We start from the raw sequence: 25,118 nt of genomic DNA, 5'->3' as shown, positions 1-25,118 counted from the left end.
GGTTTCATTTGGAATGGATTAAAGCACATGTTTTGTGTGGAATTTCACTGAATTCCGCCATTTTTTTTTTCTTTCTTTGGTTGACAATCATTCATCGCTTCTTTGAGTGTTCCTTCAGATAGACTGCTAGTGCTCCGTTCTTCTGTCGTATTAATTTTGTTGAATGTTTGCTTTTTGTGTGTTATGCAACTTTTATTGTAAATATTTATCCTCTAACATGTTTCATATACTTGCATCTGAAATTAAAAATAAAAATTTATACTCCAAATCAGTTATGGAGGCTTGCAATGGCATTTGGTGGTGGACTGCTCCTATACTTAATCCACTGTACATCTCATCTGATTATACTTCTACAGCTGCTCAGTCCTCCTTTTATTACCACTTGGTGGTGCTATTGCTGTATTATCCAGACTCACACACAAAAAAGCCTTGAAATCTGTTGGATCTCAAGTTGGAGGTTTTGGACGAGTTTCACAATAAGGAACCAGTTTTTTCTACATACATTATTCACTAATATTTAATCATGTTTATCATCAAATAAACAGCACTGATGGCATTCAGCGCTGCAACCCTCCTACAGAGGCCTGTGAGGTAAGAATCTTTTTTTTTCTCATCCCACTTCAGTAAATCACTCAACCTCTCCTGAGCTGTGTTATATTAAGCCCCAGTTTATATAATATTGTAAATGCCAAGGTAAGGGCATTGTGAGTCAGCCACAGCTCATAACTATTCAGATTACAACCCTGCATAAAAAAATAAACATACATATGTGGCTTTGCTCACTCTTTAAACTGTTTGTTAAGCATACTCCTAAACATAACATTTAGATCTTTTAGTGTCACCTCCTTTCCTGCCAAGATATCCTTGGCACTCATTTGTACATTTGATAGTTTCCATAGAGGTGCATATTTTGTTAAGCAAACAGGGATCCTCCTATGTTTCCATCACAGCTGACCTCCCACTTCTGCTGCCTGTAATGCAGTGAGGTGGTATGTGAGGGCTGGCTGGGGCTGAGCGGGGAGAGGCAGAGATAAGGATCCAAGGATAAACCTCTAAAAGCCACATTAGTCCCAAAAGCCTCTGCCGCTCTGTTGTTCATTCTGTCATAAAGCTCCTGTCCTTGGGTTTTATTGGCACGCTCTGTGGAGATTTTAAGCCCCTTCAAGCCCTCGGGTGAATGCCATCAGCTCCACCTCTAACATTTTGACAAGTGATTTCTGGAGCGTTTTCATTCAGAAAACAGAATACACAAAAAGCCTTTTCTCAGAGCAGTTTGCACCAAAAAATGGCAACCACCAACCAAACAACTTTTACACCACTTCATAACTGTTTATTATGAATGCAGAACAATCATATATATTTATACTGTACAGTTTTAATTCCAGTAAATAGACAAGAGTCACAGTATGTTGAAAGGTCGATTGAGAGCTGGCTTTTGAATGTTCATATATTTATAATAAACAATACAGAAAAAAACAATTTCACCTATGTCATGCATTTGATGTTATTGTATGGGAGTGTGCACCACATTGCACCAATAAGTCATATTCATCCACTATCACTTTCATAGCATTCAGAAGAGGTGGAAGTATGCCTGTTTAAGACAACAGTGTGCTTAGGGTACAATGACAAAAGGCAAATCAAGTCAAAAATTACAATTATGTACAAAATATATTGATCTCACCTGACAGGAGCTAGAAACTGAGTGACAAAGATAAGTCCAATGTTTCCAGTTTCTTAAAGGTAGTTTCCTTGATGGCAAACAAATAGCGTAAGTACCTTGGCACCAGAGAGCTTTAATCCTTCATACTTAACCCAGAGATGCAGCTTACCTCCCAGAGCCCAGAGGTGAACCCTGAATCCACAGGTGCTGAGAAGTTACTGGGTTGCACAAAATCCCTTTGAATCCTTTGGTTACCGTCAAGACTATAACAGCAGTCCGAACCAAAAAGTAACTACCAAATTATCACAACTGGTAATAATCAGCTTATCAATGTGTTCATTTACAGATTTATAAGCAGGACAGTCTGGGTGCCTGGTTGGAGTTTGGCTGTATTTTATCCAGAAATGACATCACTCTTTTTGCCACAGATAGATGCTACACAGGCGTAAGATTTCTGCGCCGCTACTCCCAGTATCAGTGTGCTCTGTAGGAGGTTATTGGTCCAGTCTTTGCAGGAGAAGGGCCAAACAACATATGTGCATGGGCAGAGAATGGAGAACAGACAGGAAGCTATGGAAGCCTGTTGCTGCCAGGAAAAGAAAAATAGATAAAAACATTATGCATAATAAAAAATAAAAATACTCATAAAAGTCAAAATTTTGACTCAGTGAGTCAAAACGATAAAATAAGTCAAACTTTTGAGTCAAACATTTGATAATGATGAGGTAGTTTTGATGACAAGTTTTGATGTTTTGATGACGACTGATCACATAATTTTGACATTAGCAAAAACAGCAGATCAATTTTTTTACTTAGTATCTAATAATTTTGTCTGAATAAGTAAAACATTTTACTAATATATCACAATTTTTATTTAGTGAGTCAATATTATTTAGTCAATATACATTTTCATGTAGTATCTAAAATGTGGGAAACATTTTTTACATATTATCTCATAATTTTGTCTTACTGAGTCATAATTTTGACCTAGTGAGTCTATTTTTTCTTTTCCTGGCAGACATAGTCAGTCAACAGTTTGCATTACAAATAAATGAAACACATTCAAATTTCAGATGATTCAATCCTCTCTATCCATGGCAAACCAGAGGACGGTCTGTCCTCTTGTTTTTCACTTTCACTGCTCAGCTCTGGCACTTCTCTTTCTAATGTCCCATTCCTGCTCCCTCCTCCTCCTCCTGCTCCTGCTCCTCGCTCTCTGCCTGCTCTCAGTTGGTGTAGTTCCCTCTCCAGCGCTTCATTGCGGTGGTACATCTCTAAGTAGCTGGCCTGCAGCTCTTTCTGGTAGTGGATGACCTTGTCCTTTTCTGTCTGCCATGTTTGCCTCTCCTCCTCGAAAGCCATGGCCTGGGCCTCGCTCTGGCGTCGCTCCAGCAGTAGCTCTGCGCGCAGACGCTCCTCTGTAGGGCCCCCGCACCCTCCTGCAACCGAGAGGTTCACATGGCTTCAACTACAGTCCAGCACAGCCGTGGGGGAAATACAATGAAAGACATCGGCTGTATTTGAATACACAGAGAGCTCTGCTTCTGACCTGGTTACTCAAATAACCTAAATTTGGGTCCAAGTTGTGGATAAACATCATTACTCAAAATAACCCACACAAGCTCCTGCTGTGTTGATAAGAAACCCAGTTCAGCTAAGATGCCTCACTTGATATTTAACAGACATCTGTGGCATATAAATACCTGCTTTCTTTTGCCTTTTTCCCCCCATTTTCCATTCATCATCTTAGCTTGGTTGAGTACGTCTTGAATACTCATTATGTCTTTCCAACAAGATTTTCCAAGTGCTTCATTTTGTTCTGTGGTTGACTGTTGACTGGTACGTTAGATCTAGCTAGTTTAATTTAATAAGAGAAGTCCTTTAAGAGTTGCTATTGGTTAAGTGCTGTGTCTGTGTTTATGGTGCCTCAGGATGACCAGAGTGAGGTGTATTCCTGTTAACCATAAAAGCATGTGATTCAAACATTTCCAGTGACACATATGAACTGAGAGACAGAAACAGATAAAACTACCTGTTGCCCCAGCTGGAGCACTCTCTTCAGCTCCTTTTCCATCTTCATGGGCGGTCTGAGAGGGGCATCTGCGACGCTGCGTCCCCTGCAGGACGAGCTTTAGCGCATCTATCTGGCCCTCTCGGTTGCGCAGCTCCGTGCGGGTCTCCCTGAGCTGCGTCTTCAGCTGGAAGATCTCACTCAACTTCTGGGTCACCTCCGCCTGGGAGTCCCTGAGCTGCTGCTTCAGCAAAGAGATCTCTCCTGACTTCTGGCAAACCTGAGAGACAGAATAATGGGAACAGAAGGGATAGGGGCAGGAAAAACATATATTTTTACTGACTCTAAGACATTTGTGATCATTTTAAACAGGACAAACAATGTTGAAATTAATTTATCTCCACTGTTCCCAGTAACTACATAAGTAAGTATTGCCATAAATGGTCCCTCCGCTGTCCTCTAAAGACCTTACCTCCCACTGCGTCTCCTCCAGGGTCGGACTGGTTCGCTTCACCATTGCTCCGGCCTCCTGGCTTCTTTCCCTTTTCAGACTGTCAAGCTCCTCTTGCAGTCGGGTTTTCTCCTGCTGGGCCTTGTACAGCTGCAACTGCAGGGTGCGCTGGGAACGCTGGGCATGCTGGGAAACCTGACGGAGCTTGGCGGCATAGAGGCGCTTCAGTTCCTCCACCTCCTTCTCCCACAGACGCTGTTTGCCCTCAAATACCTGCATGCAGAGAGCAGATGGGGGTCAGACTTTAAACAGATGGATGTATACATTGATGAAGAACAGACAAATAAAATGAGATTCACCTGAGCGATCGCGCCCTCGCTCTCATCCAGGTTTCTCCTCATCTGTTTCAGCTCATGTTCTTTCTCCACAAGGCGCTCCTCCAGATCCCGCACCTGGAAAGGGTAACAGCATAAAAGACTCAATCTGTAAATCATACTCCTGCTCATCCCCCCATCCATCAATCCTTCTACCCCGTACTCACCACTTCCTCGACAGACAGGGAAAGTGTCCATTCATAAGGAGGTGGAGCCTCCCCACCATATGGGGCCAGACGGCTAAGGGTCGCCATGCTCCGACACGCCATCTCCCCTATGGCTATACCCCCTGACCCAACAGCCTTCGGGCCCAGAGAGGTGCGGTCCAGGGAGCCGATGGTGTTGATGTGGCCCATAGATGCACTGGAGGAAAGAAAGAAACCACGGAGGCTGTTAAAATCTCTCCTATTATTACTACCCACGCAGTCATTAAGATAAAAAAAAACAACAAACACTCCATTTGATTGAAAAGTACTGAGAGAACCAAGACAATGATGCTGCTGCAGACCTGATGTGAGCCAGGTGTGGGCGGAAGGGAGGCCGGTATGGTGGCAGACTGCTCATGGAGTTATGGCCCGAGTCTGACAGGTTATCATCCTCCTGGCTCATCCCACGCACCGCCTACACAGTCATAATTATACAGTTATTCATCTATGACATGAATAGGTTGACAAATGATTGTTATTCAGTAATTGTGGCTAATTTAAATGACAAATAATGATTGTTTTGATTCTGTTTTTAAGATGTAAAGTGTGTGATCTGCACCTGGATCCTGTGTTACTTGGCCTATGCCTCAACTTTCAGTTTTAGAAATACTCTGATACCAAATGCAACATCTGGGCTTGGTCTTGACTTAATGGGGCCCGAGCTAAACGTTATGTGTTAGGATACCTTGTTACCACTGGATGTTGGTCCTCCATGACGTGAGGGTGAGGAGGAGGAAGAGGAGGTGGAGACGGCTTTAGGGACATGGGCGTAGGCTCTGTGCAGCCCGTTGGAAAGGCCATGATCCACATCCTCTGACTTGGAAGACGGATACAGGTTCTGCATGGAGCTGAAGTTTTTGGGGGTGACAGGCTTGAAGGCAGAAGACCTGAAACGAGCCTAGAGGAAGAAAACAACGTTCAGGTATTTAGATGATGCAGCGGAGGAGGCTAAACGGGAGAAAAAAGACCTTACTCACAGCGTAGGGGGGGCTGAGCTATGTAACATAAATCACAACGTTTCTATTAAATCAATACTGTTCCACCCTCTGTGTTCTTAGCGTTGATCAATTCAAGCAAAAAAATAAAAAAGGTGAGATTTGATTGCTACAATAAATTCAGAACACAGCAAGTGGCAGATTATCAATATATGCTGGTAAACTGCAGGAGATTTAAGGTTGATTTATGCCGGTAACAGACTATGGGGGTGTTGTGTCATGCTACCAGAGACATATATATGTGATACTGATATATTCAACACAATCCTAGCAACCAGTCACTGACTGTAGATCATTTAAAAAAGATGGCTGCTGGGAAGTCACTCATCTTTCCCTGTAACAAAATCAGTAATTGAGTCAGTCCTCCACATCTCTACTTTACTGTTGGTGTCATCAGAATAAGAAGCCAGTTTAGATCTCATTTAGCTTGTTCCTATTTATTATTACAGTAGTAAACAACATTTACCTTTTCATACTTTCCCCCACTTGGTAGTGAGTTCTTTGTCAAATCAACTTCGGTGCCGTCTTTATGGTAGACCTTGGCGTACACGTTGTCGTCCTCTCGGCCGCTGACAGAGGCGAGGCCAGAGATAATGTCCTTCTTACTGTCACCGCTCGGGTTGGCCTTAGGCTCTTTTCTGTTTGGGAACACAGTAGGTCAGCTGAAGTCATGTCCATGTGAATGCTCTATGACAGCATCTACTTCTATGCAGCAGCACCCACCTGGTGATGTTGAGGTAGTTGAGTAGCTCTCTCTGGGTGAAGCCTTTTTTCAGGAGGCCGTTGGACTGTTTGGGCCTCACTTGAGGCATCGCACGGTTCACTTTAGTGGGAGACACATCTGACCTCTCCACCAGACTGCCAACGCTTCCCATACCACAACGGGAGGAGAGGGGTGGGGTTGGGAAAGGGTGACGGAAATTTTTGCTAGGGCCACGGGTCAGAGGAAGAGTCTGGACTGAGGTTGCCATTGGTTACAGGGCTCGATGGGGAGGTAAGGTGCTCTGTAAAGAAAGGGAAAAAGAAAGTGAGCTGAGTGCTAATAGGAAGGTGCAGTGAGGAGTTAATGAAGACAAAGATGAGGATTCAAAATCAATTATCAAAGGTTGTTTCCTTTTATGCATCAATCTGTTTTGAACATTTTCTATGCCAGCCAGCGTGTTCACTGTGGGCTCTCGCACCATCACCTCTTCACTCCCTTCCTGAAATAAACACCTTTTGCCCCTTTTACTACCCTGAGTGGATGTTGGTCTCTGGAGAGAGAGAGCGAGAACTGACAGACGTTTCATCAGCTGTGTTTCTCTGTACAGACAGCTGTCTCAGAGCACAGCTGGAACAACTGAGCTCCACGCACCATCACAGCATAGCACCTCACTACAAAACAAACAGACACAAACTGCCCTTTGTGAAGGGGAACAATAAATGTTACCAGACTAATTTGAAAATGTCTATTTTATAATGCGGTTGTTACTCGTTGTTGCTCGTGTTCGCCTGCCTCAACAGCAAATCAAAAGACTGCACGATCATGTGACACATGTACTCTGTATGTTTATTCTGAGGTAGGGCCACATATGTCACATCACAAGCCTGTTGCATAACTCAGGCTCCAACTAACAGCAGGGCTCAAAGGAAGGACAGAAGTGCTTTGGTAAACAATACACATTATGGACAATTTAATGAAGTGCTATGACGGCTTACTTTGTTTGCCAATTTCCTGTGTCTCATGAAAATCACGAGTGTCCAATGTACCAATCATGCAATGTGCCTTTGTATGTCTAGCATGGCCTGAATATAAACATGTTTAATAGATGTGATGGCTCTCTGTCATATTGGGTTTTCTTTCAGTTGTAGCAGGAAAATAAAGTAGTGATACAATGATGGACAATTTGTCTTGATTTTTGTAAAAAACTAAACCAGTTGCCAAGTTACCCCAACACCTACCTCAAAGGCACTATTGTTTTGCCAACTCAAATTTGAGCCTCTTCAGATGTACGTAGCATATCTCCCCACCACCATCGGTTTTCAAATCACCCACATATCCGCTTCCTTCCTTCTTTTCAGACAACCTCATTAAGGATCACTATTGATTTCACCTTTTTGACCCTCTCTCTTCCCATGCATAAACACCCCCAGCAGCCATAAAACATTCCCGAGACCATAAAACACACAAATACGCTGCAGTCTTTCCGACTATAAACAGGACCTTAGGGAGGCAAATTCTTCTTCTCTGCTCAGCTTATGCAGCAGCCACGGAACAGGTAGAGTTTAAGGGGCCATACCATACTTTTTTTTTGCGCCCATTAACTACTAACATTGTTGCTAACCATTTTTCAAAGCATACCACAAATCTTAATATTTCCTAACTTGTAGGCAATTATTGGTTTCCATTAATTTCATTATATCATGAAAATAAACCCAATAGGCTTCATATAGAAAATCCATTACAGAGAACATTTCCTTGTAATAATGTTATTGTTGTTCTGTAATGCATTCGTGAGAGGGGACTGTTATGAGAACTCTTCCTCCTCCTTTGTGCATTCAAGGACATCTGACATCTGATATTAGAGATATGGCTGCCAATAACCACTCTACTGCGTTTTCTCAGAATATCCGACTTGCAACACAATCCATGAACTAACATGGATGCTGTAAGTAGGATAATGTATTAGTAGTGCATTTGCATTAATATGCACCAAAACAAATGTATCAATACGATGGATGGATTACCTATCTCAAGCAAGTTTAAGGAGTCTGTGAGTTGATTTTGATTGCCTGAAAGGTAGGAAATCAAATACTGGAAACTTTTTTTGCAAGAAAATGTACACAATGTGCAAAATGTACAAAATGTGCACATTTTGTAGCATGAAACATGCAAAACCCCCAGTATGGTGGATGCTCACGAGTGCTTTGGCAGGCAGGTGCATGGCTGCACGAGGGATCAAACCTGGGCTCATCTCAACTAATGACTGGGCCATCCCGCTGCCTGGCTGTCAGTTCCCACCTCAGTCAGTACACACTCATGACACGCACACTACCTTACAGCAATTTCACACTCTCTGCTGTCACACACAACTACCCCTTGTATGAGCGCAGACACCCGCAGTCACACTCTGGCATCTCCTCTTGCTTCTAATACAATCCACATTTATCAAGTGCTTTGCACTGCTGGCCCCGACAGTTATAACAATTATGCAAATGGTTAAAATAGGCAGAGAGAGCTGTGCAGTGGCAGCTTCAGCCCACTCCACACAGGGCTCTCAGCCAGGCCGAGATCAAAGCAGCCCAAGCTGCTCATGTTTATATTCATGAGGTACTACTTCCCCCAATGTAAAACTTTCCACCAAAGCATCCGGCTCCTAATAAGCCAATATAATACAGGCTGAACTCAGGCTGAGATCCCTGCGAGTAGAAGAAACTTGATAATCAATGATTATGAATATAATCAACTATAATGTGACACTGTAAGCAAGTGTGCTTCTCTGAAGTCCAACCAAGAAGTCTGATCGTGTCCCGGGTCAGAGTGGGATTTAGTCATGACGGATATAAGTCAGTGTAGGTCATGGTGAATATGTGTACGTCTCTGACACCATATGAATTAATTATTAGCGTGCCAAACCTAATAGCCACAGGCCAAGGTCTGACACAGTATTTTTAGGTACAGTATATTACTCGGTTTGGGTCTTGTATGTGCCAAAGACATGAGAAGCCAATCGATGCTTGACGGGAAGCTGAGGATGGGGTGAGGGCGAGTGAGGCAGAGCAATTCCTTTTGGGTAGAGAGGAGGCTAAAAATCCTTTTAGTCTGCAACCACAAATCTTGAAGGACTGAAGAAATCTTGCATCCAGTTGTTTTCCATAATTGCCTTCTAGTTTATGGGCCTGAGTAAACCAAGAGACACAGCAAGATTTACAACCCGGGACCCCGACTAGCCAAGGGGCCCTGAAACGCAACACACCTCCTTAAATCACACACACACACACGGATCAAAGCAGTGCTTCCTGCCAGCCTTGAGCAGTTAATGGTCTAATTGAACAGTGCTCTGGTCTTGATTTATGCTTCTTTCAAAGCAGTGATGAGCTTTTCCGAAAGCCGCCAACTTTGATCAAACATGAAAATCAGTGTATCAAAGTGCTGCATATATATAAATGAGCCCTTTTTATCCCTCGGACAGACCTTTACCTGCATCTGCTGGGCTATAAACATAGTAGGTATGAATCCATGTTTCTGGTGGCTTCCTTGCAATTGTTTAATTCTGTAAACTGGAACTCAAAAGTAAAATAAGTACATGAATGAATACCTTTCACAGATTTACTGACTATATCTGGTCAGCACACCTTGTCAGCCTGCTGAATGTAGCTGAGCTTTACTATAATAACCTCATGAGACTGTACAGTTTAAATTGAAATATGCAGAGAGTGATAGTGAATACTGCGATTCCCAAACTGAGCACAGATATAACAATATTTAGTTTTTCACAATTTTCCTCTCTTAGAGGTGCTTCTGACACCTTGCTTAACAAAAGGTTTTTGTAATGAGTCATTTCTGTAGGTATGCGAACATATGTAAGCATTTGCTGTCGTCTCTCCCCTCCTCTGATCTAGAGCGGTATATTCTAAAGAGGAAAGATATGAGCATGTTGCTGAGAGATGTGAGTCTCCCCTGAAGGCTTGCAGTGAGGCTTTGCAGTGAAGGTTTTGGCTTCTTTTTAGTCTTCACAGGATGATGCCCCACACATACACAACTGCCACTTTACTACAATCACAAAGAAAACAAAACACACAGCAAGTGGAGGGTTTCAAGGAGGCGCTCTCCTAAAATATTGTAATCAGGTCTGCTGTGGGGAAAACAAAGCTTTCAATGAAATGCTTGAGCGTGAATAGAGGGGACATTTCTAACCCACAGACACACACAGGTCACCACCGGGACCGAGACAGAGGAGAGACGGACGGGGAAGCCAAATTCCAAAGATGCTTCACAGAACACAAGCTCGGGCTCGTTGGTTTCTGATGCACATAATGCTCACTCCCACGGGCGCTTGTGTGTGTGTATGTGTGTGTGTGTGTGTGTGTGTGTGTGTGTGTGTGTGCAGGTCATTCAACACAGCCCCGAAAAAAAAAAAGCATATGCATACAGCTCGCAGCTCCAGATCCTCTGCCCTCTTCCCTCGGTGCTCTCTCTCCCTGCTCCATGATCAAAGTTTGTTTACGTTTGTGGGGTAACTTTGCAGGTTACATCTAAAACTCCCACACAGCGCACACTCTGTTACATTATATAAGCTCTATCAAAGCTGTGCTCGCTAGTTTTTACAGCTGCTAGTTGTGTAAAACACTATAGAGTGATCAAATCCACCGCTAGCTTTACTTCATCTAGTCTACAGAGAATTAAGTGCAGTAATATTTTTAACTGTGATAGCATAACAGCCCTCATTATCACGCTCAACAACAAACTTAGCATGCTAAGACATAAGCTCCTGCTGCGTTTAGTCACCAAAACAGGCTAATCGTGCAGGAAACGACTACAAGACTAAGAGTCCACAGCCAGACTAGTTTGTATGAGCTGCATTTAAGCTAAATGCTAACAAAAATAATGTGCTAAAAGGCTGTTATGTAGGAATTATACTGTTTGTTTACCATATTCACCATCTTAGTTTATTGCTTCTTAGTTGATGGTGATACATGAAAAGTCAGGGGATCACCACCACATGTTATTACCATATTTTATGCCAATTCATCCAATATCCAGACGTTTCACTCAAAAACACAAATGTGAACCTCATGGTGGCGCTAGAGGAAAAGTCAGAGGATCAACAAAATTAGTATGATTCATCATTTGGGAGCCATAAATGTCTAGAAAATTGGTTTATAATATATAATATATGATATTGGTTTCCACCTGTGGGTGTCAGTCCTACAACTCAGTGGTTATCAGAGTTCATGAAAGATTTTGTTTTGGTGGTAGGTATCAATCCTTCGTTTCAAATGAAGTGAAGTGTTTTACATTTCCAGCAGCAGCTATGATCTTGAAAATTCACAGATGATATAAGTAAAAGACATCACTGTCCATGTGGTTTACCTGCCCAGTGATCTGAGAACTGTGGCACAAAGAAACCACAGGTGTGACTTCAAACAAGCAAACACATACGATGCAGGTGCCCCGTAAGAAAAGGCAGCAACATAAAAGCTTTTAAATAAATGCTGGTGCCCCTTTTAGGCTGGTAGAAGGTAGGTCGGTAGAAGTTTTCATCAAAAACAAAGAGGGACCACATGAATTATAATGTTATTTAATAATGGATGGACCCGCTTCTACCATCGAGAGCACAAATGAAATTCATGGTAAGCCAAGTGTGACTTTTGTCTGATATGATCGTGTTTCGACTGCCTAAATCTGTCAGCAGCAGCAGGGTGAGCCGCGCCGGAGGCCGAGAAGGAAGGAATCATCCCACGTGTGACGCGAAGCAGCGCTCCACTCTATGATTGAGTATTACATGCTGGCGTGTAATGAGTGAGTGTGAGGTTGTCTCTGGCTGCGGGGCATGACAGCAGAAGAGTGCTCGACAGCAGCCTCTAATTGTTAGCAGGTTATTCATTATGGATGGGAGACAATCACACAGACAGACTTCGTTCCTCTCCAGAAGACCCTGAGGTCGTTCAGAGGAGCCAAGAAGTTGAAAAGCAAGGTCATGAAATATTCCTTCTTCTCCTCAGTTTGTGTGTCACGTATTATCACACAGACGTGGAAATTTGGTCAGAGCCACCTGAGGCTAAAACTGCCTCGAGGTGATTCTTATCTTCTGTTTTTCTGAATGAGAGAGCAGACAGAACTGTGCGTAAAAGGTCGACTTTCATTTCATGACACTCACGATGAGAAGCGCCCTTTCTGTGAAACACGGAACATAACTCACTGGCGGTCAGAAGCGGTGGCGCTAAAGCTGAAGGCCCAGTGTTCAGTCTCACACTGTCTCCATTGATGACGACCGTTTAAGTCTTTACAGAGGTCAACAGGTCATAGTTGGTCATAGCTGTAGATACAAGCCGCTATTGAGCACGAAGACAGTTAAGAGCAGACATTTTATAACATGTTCTGACGAGGGGGAACAGCTGAATTTCGGGGAACACTGGGCCAGCTAGTATACACCACACTACACAAGTCTATACACTCTAGACTCATTACTTTGGATAAAATATGATTATTTTGCTTCTACTGTGTGAACTAACATGCCTTTTTAAAGCAATACCAATTTCCACTATCTTTATTTAACTTTTTCAACCAATAGTCATACGTATTAAGAGTCTGCCATACATGTATATCTTAAAGTGTTACACCAAAGACTCACATTCCTTATTTCTGTTGCTAATTTAAGACTTGTATGTAACATATTACCAGAAAAAAAGTTGTTTTGACCTTCTAACAGATGTTTAATTTGCATAGTGTCGCTGTCAAATGAAAACCATGTAGCTTAAGAATGTTTTTTTGAGTATTTCCTTTTAAAAATCTAGCTAAAAAAATACTTTGTTGCAAAGACAGGACTGTTTGGGGGTTTTTTAACCCATGAAAAGTCAAGTTTTTTGGAAATACATGATTTTTATATGATATTTCACTTAAATTTAGTGACCAATTCCTAACGTTTTTTTCCCGTCATGACAGATGAAACATAAAATAACACAGTTTGAATTGAGCCCGTTAAAAGATGAATGCTTCCTTGTGTGCCATGCTTGTCATCTATCTCATTATCGTTTGACATTTTAGTCATTTAATGGATTTGAGCTGGCTCCTTCTACAAATGGCTCTCCAAGCTGAGTAGATAGATGAGACTTCTAAATTTGAAATGCTATCGAACCCTCATTAATAATTTCCACTGAAGCCTCTATAATCACTGACCCAGAAGAGAAAACCTTGAAACTTAACTAAAACTTAAAACGTTAAGAACATTTGATGTACTGAGAAGTACAAAGGGACAGAAGCTTTCATTTTTATAAGCCCTACAGCTCTGTTTGGAAGTCTCACAGTCCTGATCATGACCGCCTGGCTTCACCCTGAACTCTCTCCGCTAAATAAGCTGTCAAGACTTCCTCTGAGGCGGACCAGCTGAGGTGGATTTCCTCACTTTGCATCTGTTAGCCTCAGAGCTGCAACAATTAGTTGATAAATCGTTAAGTCGACTAATAGAAAATTAATCACCAACTATTTTAACAATTGATTCATTGCTTTGAGTCACTTTTTAAGGAGAAATGCTAAAATTCTCTGGTTCCAGCTGCTTAAATGTGAATATTTTCTGGTTTCTTTAGTCTTCTTTCGTGTCAGTAAACTGAATATATTTGGGTTGTGGACTGTTGGTTGAGACAAAACAAGACAATTTAGGTTGCATCTTAGGCTTTTGGAAACAGTGATTGGCATTTTTCACCATTTTCTGACATTTTATAGGCTAAATGACTAAGTGATTAATCTGGAAAATAATCCACAGATGAATCAATAATGAAAATAATCATTAGTTGCAGCCTTAGTTAGCCTATTGATGGCGGTCTGCACAGTGTGTCTTGGCCTTGATTGCCTCTGCTGACTGTACAGTATTGTATTTCTGCACAGAATTCAATTAGTGGCTCCGACTACAGTAGCGATGTGGGGGTTATCTGGGGTTACTGGTGGCACTGGTGTTTCATTGAACCTTATCGATCTGTATGTGACTGATGTTACGTAAGGCTGTTTGAGTGCGAGAAGATGTCACTCGAGGGAGAGTGTACAGAGGGCCACGTCTTACCTCAACATGTATTATCAGAGATATTAAAGGGGAAATTTATTCAACAACAGGAAACATTATTTTCCAACAGTGATTCAGTACAAAGAGTCTGTTTTATTAAAATATCCAAGAATCTTAAATTATGTAGTGTGTGAAGGATTGATTGCATAATCCCTAACTTAATTTTGATTTGGACTAAATGAAGGCCTGTGTTGATCCCTCTGTGAGGTTACAAGTTCAGCCTCTATGGATGTGTGTGTGTGTAAGAAAGAAAGATTAGTACTAGCAGCATAAGGATAAGTACCACACACACACACACACACACACACACACACACACACACACACACACACACACTAATCATGCTGAGTGGTAAGTACAAAGCGCTAAAACTGAGAATAAAAGTAAATCTGATATATTTCTGATACATACAAATTTCACAATAACATTCAAAAGTGCATTGTGTTCCTTCACTGAAAAAAGAATTTCTAATTTTAGATCCAACCACTATTCAAAGCAACAACTGCATGTCTCACACTATCCATCTATTGTACAGTCACAAGAGATAGTGAGTCTTGCATGAAAAATCTCAGTGGTGGAATGGAGGGAATTCTTACTGCATGACTTTAAAAACTGTCTTAACAATCAGACGGCTTGTGAAGGACCAAATTCTCTAGAAAGTGAGAAACATGAACATGAAACGTGGGAAATGAAGTATATTTCTTAAGTGCTGGGCTATAGTACTGAGATGGACAACTTTCAGCATGTTTCATCACAATCTGATCACTGCATAGTATCTTCTCTCAAAACTGTGTTCCAGCTTTAAGACATGTATATGAACTATTCTAACGAGTGATTAAATGTGAAATATTAAGAGCCAAACATGATGTCTCAGACTGCGCTGGTGCAATTTAGACCAATCTTGGATGCATGACACATTTTGGCACTGTGTTAAACATTTATTTTGACACATCTTGTCTGGATGATGTTCAGGTGTTAATATATGAAATACAGCACCCGGCATGAGGAGGTTGCTAAAATTAAAAACTTTAAAGAACTTAACTTGTTTTGAAAATGCTGAAGTGACAAGATTTTGATTCTCCAGATTTTGTCCATATCATCCATTTGCTCAATCTCACCTGCAATGTCTCAATGACATCAAACTAAATAAACACACAGACGTGGAGTATTTTCCTGATTTCATTAAGGAAGTCAGCAACTGTAAAAACAACACCATCCAGAAGTCACGTAACTACATTGGAATTAGTGAGAAAGCAAACAACACAAAGGCATGCTATTTATTACACCTGATCCTGTGTCCGGTTCAAGTTCTCTGTTTGTTTTCTGTGCACGTTGTTAGCAAGCGAGAGCTCAAACAGTGTTTGCCAACTGCTGCTATCAGCAGAGCCATGTTCACCGCAGTGCTGAAGTTCAGAGAGAAGAATGTAAAAAGAGAGAGAGAGAGAGAGCGATGTGAAGAAACAAACTCACATTCCTTACATTTCTCACTGGGTAATTATTAATGTGCCTTCACATAACCCATACAGCACTGATATGGTTGAAGTGGAGGCCCGCTGTGTCCGTGCTACGAGCCCTACAATGTGTTGGGTCATTTTTAAATGAAAGTGGCTATTATCCAAAGCAACTTAGTTCCCATGATAACCATGTTGGTAATATCAGACTTTTAATGACTGATCATTTTACCACATAATCAGAGAGGAGGAGCAATACAGTGTTAAATTGGGCTGAAAAAGACAAAAGAGAGAGCTAGCTCGTTATTAAATTCATTACAGAGAGAGTAGGGGGGATGTGAGCAGAGACTCTCTTTTCTCTCTGTAGCTTCTTTGTTTCCTGCAGCGGTTCACGTAGGAGTCACTGTTCTGTGATTACAGCGATAGAAATCAAGTGGTTCCCACATCGACCCACACCTGAACCAATTCCACTTAACAGCTGTGGTGAGGGTGCATTCATCCACACACCCTCAATGGTCGGGCCACACACTCAGCAGCACAAATACAAACAGGAAAATGTGCACTCGCCTCAGCTGAACACTGATTGGGATTCAGAGGCATACACAAATATGGATTGACCCTCAGTATGACTGCTTTAAATGTTAATGCGCTCCAACTTAAAGCCTAAATAAGCCACGTAGATAAAAGGCTTTACTGATCACATCGTGGCAAACATTTTCTCTGATCTGATCTGATCTGTATCGCCATGAGAAGGGCTGAACAGCCTGCGAGTCAGGTAGTAAACACTGATGCTGACGCACGCTGATGCCGAGTCAGAAGATCAGCATTTTTTTTTCCTCCTGTGGAGTTTCTCTGTAAACAGAGAAAGTGTTTACTGTTTGCCAGAGGTGAGAACCAGCACAAGAAAAACTGAAAATCGGCTTGTTCAGCCAACTCAGGTCACAACTTCCCTGTGCAGAGTTTACAATGGAAACAATGAAAAAGTCAACACGAGGAGCGTTTCACCTTGTGCTGTTGTGACATTTTGCCCCTAAATGCACAGAGAAATTGGAAACTGTACAACTTTTAAAATGCACTTGGTAACAGTGTAAGAACAAAGTCAGCCTAATGAAATCTTGTTACCGAGCTCGGGTACAAGAGAAAGCCATGAATAGCCCTCAGGGGGAATTCCAGGGACACAAGTAGACCATCAGACCAGCGATCATCAGAAAAAAAACAGAAAAAGAATGCATGTAATGGAAAGAGGGTTTATTGAAGAAATCAAGATGCACAGCTCAGCGGAGCAGATAATCCTATATATTGTTATTTAATCACCATGTGGCTCCATTTTGGGATATGCAGTAATTAACAGGTAATTAGCATATTTCTCCCTTGCTGGAAGTGAACAGGGAGGCTGCTGCTCAGTGTGATGTCATCTGCCCAGGAGAAAAGGTTTAGTTAAAAAGTTACCTAATTCCAATTCAGCTCCACTGCAAACAAGCATTCCTTGCGGGCTAAGTAATTAACAATCAGGCTGCTTTCCTCCTCTCTCTGCAGCTTAAGCTGTTTTTTTGACAGTGCTGCCTTAAATCACAGTATGACTTCTAACCACACTGAGCTCACTGGCATGTAAAAGTATACACATACAGGTTGGGTAAGTTTTTCCTTTGATTTGAAGCCCAGTATCACACAGAGGGATGTGTGATACTGGGCACTGTGATACTTTCAGTATTATAAGACTGACTTTTCAAAGCAAATAGAAAGCCAAAATATCTAATGACATTAAGTCAACAGAGATACAAAGATAACTTTCCATAGAATCTAAAGATACGTTTAAATATAAAGGTCAAAAAGAATAGTTGTTTACCTGTTTGTTTGTCCACCTGAAACTTCACTTCTCTGCTCCTGACTCCATGCTGACTCTATTTCTCTCTTTCTGTCTCATGCTCGCGCTACTGATTATCACGCCACATGACTTCCTGTTTCTCAGTCTGTGATGGCAGCAGGGAGGTGTGGATGGGAGGGAGCTGTCTGTCCTAACCGCTGACCTGCAGGCCACCATAGGATGACTTTGCACTGATGTAAATAGAAGACTAAGCTCATCTTAAGCTGTGCATGAGGGCAGTTTCGATAGAGAAACACACGGGTAAACTGGAGGTTTACCCGTGTTTTATATGGGAAACTGGGAGCTATCACCAAGTTGACCTTGCTATAAACCGATCTCAACATCCCTGAGAGAGCCTGGTACTTTCCTGTTCACCCTACACCCTCCTCACCTGCTCATCTCTTTGTGCACTTGGTGTCCTTTTAGGGGCCAGTGTGGTTAGACTTGTTCTCCCTGTTCCAGAGACAAAAGCCCTGCATGTGAACCAGCTTTGAGGCGGTCAATCTAAACCCATCATTGACACATGAGAGCCAGCTTCACTGGACACACAACAACAGCGCAGTGCGTATTGTTTGCTCTCAGATAATAAAACAATAAGGAAGGATCAGACTTGGGTTAAAAGACAGGCAGCAGGAACACACAGAAAGAGGGATGAGGGTAGGAAAAAATAAGATGGCGCAGATGAGGAAGAAGTGGAAAATGAGAGCATGTGGGGGTTGTGTCAGTGTGGACTGTCTGGACAATAGTCTGAGTGTAAGTCTCCCTTCCTGAGGCTGGGTTAGTGGACGGGTTCTGCAGCGTTATCATGTTACATAACTCAAACTGGAGACGCTCGCATCTGAGGAGGGAGAAAAGAGAGGACATTGTTCACTGCTTTCTACCAAGGAGAGAGCGACTCCTTCCATCTTTCCTCACCATGTGATGTTGTGGGCCACAGAGCTCACTCGGGTGCTGAGGCGGGGAGGGAAGGTGGTATCTGGACTTCTTAAAGCTGGCACCAATGGGAGGGCACACAGGAATCTCAGTTAATAAAGCACCTTGCCAACCAGAGATGCACTATGCAGAGATTGGCAAGCTATTAAAGACATTCCAGAGCAAGAATGTGATGTTCTGTGGCGCCCTTTGGCCTGCCGACTGCAATTTTTAAAAGAAAAAAAAAAAAGCTGAAAAATGAAAAATAGGGATAACCCCATCAAAGGTAGCTAGCCAGTTCTAACACTTGAGCAGGTGCCGCTGTACTGTTGTCATTACTTCTGCGCCCCACAGGCATATCCAGTCTCAGATTCCACAGATTCTCAGTTGTAAGTCTCCTAGCTGGCCAACAGAGCAGCTCCAACAAGAAAAGCTGTGGGAACCTGTAAGAGTGGTGAAGGTGGTATGTGTATGTTCATGGATGGAAAAATTGCAGCAGGAGGGAGGATGGGGGTAAGTGGGTGGGAATAATAGTTAGTATTGTGAGACAGAAGAGTGAGGGTGTGAGTGGAGATCCACAGACAGAGATACGAGGCAGGAACAACAAAGAGGAGACGAGTCGGGGCCTGCTTACAGATACTGTACCTGTCTGACCAGTCAACTAGACGAGACGACAACCCGGACTAGACTCATTTCCTCTGCCTAAGCTCCTCTGGACAACAGCATTACAGGAAGCAGCAATGGGAGGCACGCTAGCTGTCTGGTTCTTGAGAAATAACATTAGCCTGGGTCAGACACCCACCTGAGCTCGGTCATTTCTGTCAGTTTAGAATTAGGTCTCTGAGAAAAACATGACGTGACATTTTAAAAACTGTCAGTAAGGATTTAGAGGAAGCTAGCTGGAAGTTCACAGAGACACAGTCCACATGAAAAAAAGGATAATTAAAGATACATTCAATTGTTAATGGAATAGTTTGACATTTTTGGAAATACGCTGATGTGCTTCCTTGCTGAGAGTAAGACGAGAACACTGATACCACACGTTAATATGGCAAATAAAAAGCTAGAGCTGGTTAGCTTAGCTTAGCATATATATTGGAAATAGTCTGGCTCTCTCAGGTGTTAGCCTTATTTATTCACCTACAGGCACCTCTAAAGCTTTCTAATTAACATGATATATTGTGCTTGCTAAAAACTGAAGTGTAAAAATGTCAATTTCTTGTCTAGGGCAGTTGTTTCAAGTCTTTGTGCTAAGCTAAGCTAACCAGGTGCTGGCACTAGCTTCATTGATCTTCTCATCTAACTCTTAGCAAGAACGCAAATAGGTGTATTCTCCAAAAATTATTCCTTAGAAAAACAAACTAAGACTAGTAAAAGATAAGAATTGCAGTGCAAATGAGTCTTAACTGTTATTGTTCTATTTAACTACCTGTGTGACCTAAGTGAGACATAAACTGGCCAATTGAAGGTAACTGAATATAACCTTTAAATCCACCATATTGATTTTATGTAAAAGAACAGGACGTGACAGCAAACTAAAATGCTGTTGGAGAGAACAGAGCAGCCTGGACGACCGCTACTTGTACACGCAGATATAAATAAACAACAATGCCCACTCGCAGAGGAGGGCTCCGACTCGTGGCCTTTTGTTCTGCAACGCTACAACTCTTCAGACTAAATAAAAGAGACAGGGGCCAAGTACCCTGCACACACACACAATCCATCCCAACACACATGCACAACCATTACTGCTGGTATCTACAGAAGGCAAGCGCTCCTCATAGGGAGACAAGGCTAATCAATAAAAAACACAAGGAAACGATAAGTCAGAACACACCAGGGCTGACTCATGGGGGGAAAAAGGCTATGTTTGTTAACAAGACAATAGTCCCAGGATGAGATGCTGCCTGAGTTAGCGGCGGAGAGCAGCTATTTCCGTCTGCCCCCTGAGTTGGTGACATTTAGAGACAAAGAGCACAGTATGGGGTCAGTCCACCCTCCTACATTCACAGACCTTGCCCCTCTGAAGGTCAGAGGATACTGCCTGTCCCATGAGGATAAAACCATTGTTCAGTAGTCAGGTGGCAGGTCAATCAACCATCCAGGCAAAAATTTAAATAACCCAGGAAATGTTGGGCACAGCAGACTTTAGATAGTAGACAAATATGAAATATCTGACACATCTGGTTCATCTGGCAGTGGAGGAGATTTTGTTTGATAGAATTAAACGTGTGGGCCACCAAGCTAGCTCCTCATTATGACAAATCCACCCATGCGTACTCACACTTACATTTTAACTGTTATATATGATCAATCTGTGATGTTTAGTTGGTCCCACTAACTTTGTGCAAGTTTAAACCTTTTGAAAAGTTTTCCAGCAGACGACGTTGGCTAAGTTTAATCTAAAACTAAACATAAAAAGTTTTCAGCTAATGCAACATAATCATGATAGCCATTTAATCGGTATGACTTACAGCAGATAATTTGTTTGAGCTGGAAAGATATATTGCATTTAAAGTGTATGGAAAGAACTGTAACCTCCTTGTAGTAGACAAGGACCGATGACAGGAACAAGCTTTGTTGCCTATGTACACTTCCAGCAGACACGAACAACACTAGTATTTGTTTCAAGACATGTTTCTTGCTACCTGGCATGGTTCCATAGTTGCTAATGCTTGACTATATGCACCAGTCTGTTATTTGGAGTTGGGCAGATAGCGAATAGTTGCTTATCAGAGCTTTTTTTGCTCAAAGCATCTGCCTGCTGCGGCTGGAAACGACGTTGATGACAGCAGAGAGATTGAACCAAAATTGTATAGGCTTTAAAACCAAAACAATGAGCTGAAAGATACTAAAATGCTCCATAAAGTCAATAGAAACGGAGGAGTTTAGTGATAATTCTCTGTGGGTTCGACAGACTCCTTTCACGTTAAACATTAGCCATTCTATCCATTATTAATGTAAACATATTGATCCATGCAGCTTTAAGGTGTCTCTAAGATAATTTAAGCAAGCTCTAAGAAGTTTCAGTATCATCACTTACCTAAATCTTCAAGACACTAAATGTAAGCTTTTGAGTTTTAAGTTTTCTTGTATTGTAGCTTTAAAGCTGTCATGAGGAAATGGCATGAATGGCAACAAACATTTAAAGCTGAACCTTTAACTATTAGGAAACACCTGTCACTTAGGGATAATGATTAACTTGGGTGTGTTGGAAAATAACAAGCTTGTAAGGTTGTAAGAACTGCAACTTGAACCAGCTGAGACACAAGAGTTTGCGTGGACTGGTAAAGTTAATGTGGTTGATCATCTTGTGCAGAGTAACATAGAATATGTTTGCTGGTAGTTATGTACACAAAAACATTTCTTTGTTATACTGACAATGCATTACTCCAAACTATTAACATTTATTGTGATAGCTTTGAGCTGAAAAATCTAAAGTCTTATATCCAGCAGAATCCAGGCAGGCAGCCCTACACACAAGGTCAGGTCCCACAGTGATTTTCTTAACCCAGCCAGGCTTTAATCGTAGCGACAGACGGCCCAGAGAGCGGATCAAGTGAGCCACAGGCAGAGGGATGACCGAGGTGTGAAAGCTCTAAGTGTAAGAGGACGACACTTTCTCCTCAGAGCAATCAGGCATGGCGCTGTCTATAAAGAGTCGATGAGATGAGTGCAGACAGGAGGGAGGGAACAGGTCCGAGATTAGGAGCAAACAGTGAGAAGATGGGGAGAAAGGGGAGGAAAAGCTGAGGAGTTGAGGAGGGGAGACAGACCGAACCCAGTGAGTGGAAGAAGGGCTGATTAGTGTTTGATTAGCTGGCTGGCCTGAGGGAAAATCTCTGTTAACCAACACAATACCATTACAACTGTGCTCTCCCTGCTACACCATCTGCTAGACTGCGGTACGCATGACTGACCTGCCATGCACTTAACACACCATACAACAAGAACAAGACTAACAGCATTCTGTTCTGTAATTCACAGTGATGTTGAATTTATTGGGCTGTGAAGGGGAAAATATTCAATTGCACCTTTAGTGACTGTAAAACTAACATCATACTGTGAGAGGAGCAGAGGTAGAAAACGACTGTGTTTCATGATAAAGGAGTTCATGAGTTTGTATCACTGACTTGAATTTGGCAACACGGAACAAATGGTCAGCAGACATCTAATGGTCAGCACCATTAGTGTTTCATCAGCTGCCAGTGCTTTGAGGACACACACACACACACACACACACACAGGGGAGTGTCAATCCCCTGGGAACTCAAACAGCTGAATGAAGACATCGCATCAGCTGTCTGGCTGATTCTGCTGAGAGGAGAGCAGCAAAGAGACGGGCTGTGCTAAGAGGTTGCTGTCAAGAATGTCTCTACAAGCCTTCAGCTAACAGATGAGCTTTGCTTTACAGACAAAATCTAACATAATGACACTTTTGAATAACACACTGTTGATAATGTGACAGTATTTTAGGGGTGACTGTAGGAGTTTTGAGAAGATAAAAAACACACACAATAGTGACACAGCAAAGAAAAAAAGCAACTGTAAACGTCACTTCACATGTGAGAAGCTGTAATCAGTATATTATGGTGTCTTTACTTAATAAATTAGCAAAACAATTGGTGAATCTTACAAATTTTCAGTTAATAAAGTAAGTGCAAAAAATATTCTTTCAAGAATCTACAACAGGTGTTTCACTTAATGTCAATGCAGTCTTAAAGGGTCTGTTCACCCAAATCACAAGAACAACCACATTTTCTCACAGAACACTAGCAGTGTCTGGCCAAGCAGGTAGTTTCTGCAATTAAGTCAAATGACAATTTTACATTCTTTGAGCAGAGAAATTCAACTATATTATATTGGAGTGGGAGCAGAAGTTTCAGCCACTAGTAACTCAAAAACTGGGCATATAAAGCTAAATCTATCTGCAAGGATTGATACCCCTGAGGTAAATGAGAAGATGTGTTTTTTTGGCATATGATTTCAGGAAACTCCTGATCTCCACCTTGAGCTAACATTGCACTATTTTATATGTTTTGATTTGTTTTCACAGTCGATGATAAAGGAGGGCTGGCCGCAAAATCTTGACTCTCTGCCCAATCCTCAGTCACCCCTGTGTCATACGGAAGTAGGCTGGATGAGATGAAGAGATGCATTTTTGTGTGGTGACTTTAACCCTAAACAGTATTTAACTTGTCTCGGTGATTGCCAGTGATCAGTCTTGCACAATCACACCAGCAGACACAGCAGTATATAACCTTGAATCCGCCCATAATTCATTCCTAAATTATAGGAATGGTTACCACGTAGTCTCTAACAACAGCTCACACATCTATTGTGTCTCTATTGTCAGACCTGCTCCTTCACTTGCGTCAGCACGCACCCATAACCACCACACTTCCTGCAGAGCTCCCTGAGTCCTCAGGTCAGAGGTCACCTGTGGCCTCTGGTCTCCACGACGACAGCCTAGCAGTCCCCAAGACTGAGCCGGAGTCTCCCCCTCCACCCACACACAAACACACAGCTTTTGTCCCCAAACTCCTGTGCATCAAAAGAGACCCTGAAGTGTGAGCTTCAACCCAAACATTTACAGCCGTGCAGGGCAAACACTTCAATACACTACAGTGGAAGTGCATGAGACCACCATAGCTGCAAAGTGACTGAATATAAATGACAAAATATGCGTTGTAGATCCTTCAGCCTCCTCTCTCTCTCTCTCTCTCTCTCTCTCTCACTCACTCTCTCTCTTACACACACACACACACACACACACACACACACACACACACAGAAATCCCTTGCAAATGCCAGGACGACAGCCAAACAAACTGTGAGGATTAACCCTGATTTGAGCACATAAAGTCTGTGGTCCAGTTAAGAGCAACGCTGTGTCATTAGTTCAAAGGCTTTAATCTGCACAGTCAAGCTTATCAAGTTTATTTCATTCATTCAGGACTAGTCTGCAGAAGGTTTTGAACATGCCATCATCATGGACCACAACATGCACTACGCAGATCCCGGCTGCGTCGCAGCATGCAGGGAGAATCAGGGATCAGGGAAAGATTAGAAAAAACTGGCGCTCACCATATTCTGCATGCAGGACATCTCTTGGTCAGCTCTGGTACCTACTCTGTTGCAGTTTTGTCTCTCGCCGGTTATATAATGAAACAAATGGCGTTTACGTGGCTCCGCAGGATATTTTCCAGGACTTGGTGCGCAGCAGACAGTGATCAGCCTGCTGGCGGCGTGGAGAGAGGAGCGCAGACTGTCTGTTTTCCCTCTCGGAGATTTGAACAGCAGAGAACAGAGTGAGTGAGAGGAAATATGAGAGGCAGGGAAACATGTGCCTGTCCCCCGGTAACGCCACTGACACACTTTACATTGTGAAGAGAGACTGCGCCATCTAGCGAGCAGGAAAGTGGGCGCGCAGGA

At 42.4% G+C, this 25,118-nt stretch overlaps 1 protein-coding gene across 1 annotated transcript; it reads right to left on the bottom strand.

Annotated features, from left to right (window-relative positions):
* Nucleotides 1-1,305: 1,305 nt before the first annotated feature.
* Nucleotides 1,306-25,064, bottom strand: n4bp3 (NEDD4 binding protein 3). The gene is made up of 10 exons (XM_044363277.1): nucleotides 24,771-25,064; nucleotides 6,424-6,704; nucleotides 6,167-6,338; nucleotides 5,391-5,603; nucleotides 5,008-5,120; nucleotides 4,667-4,862; nucleotides 4,485-4,577; nucleotides 4,147-4,398; nucleotides 3,696-3,954; nucleotides 1,306-3,102 (listed from the first exon to the last, which is right to left on the bottom strand). The coding sequence occupies exons 2-10, from the start codon at nucleotides 6,669-6,671 to the stop codon at nucleotides 2,726-2,728; spliced, it is 1,923 nt and encodes a 640-aa protein (XP_044219212.1). The 5' UTR covers nucleotides 6,672-6,704; nucleotides 24,771-25,064; the 3' UTR covers nucleotides 1,306-2,725.
* Between the last annotated feature and the right edge of the window lie 54 nt (nucleotides 25,065-25,118).

Source organism: Thunnus albacares, chromosome 10 (assembly GCF_914725855.1).
Source record: "Thunnus albacares chromosome 10, fThuAlb1.1, whole genome shotgun sequence".
NCBI lineage: Eukaryota > Metazoa > Chordata > Actinopteri > Scombriformes > Scombridae > Thunnus > Thunnus albacares.
The sequence above is the reverse complement of the archived record's forward strand: the minus strand, read 5'-3'. Positions and strand labels throughout refer to the sequence as shown.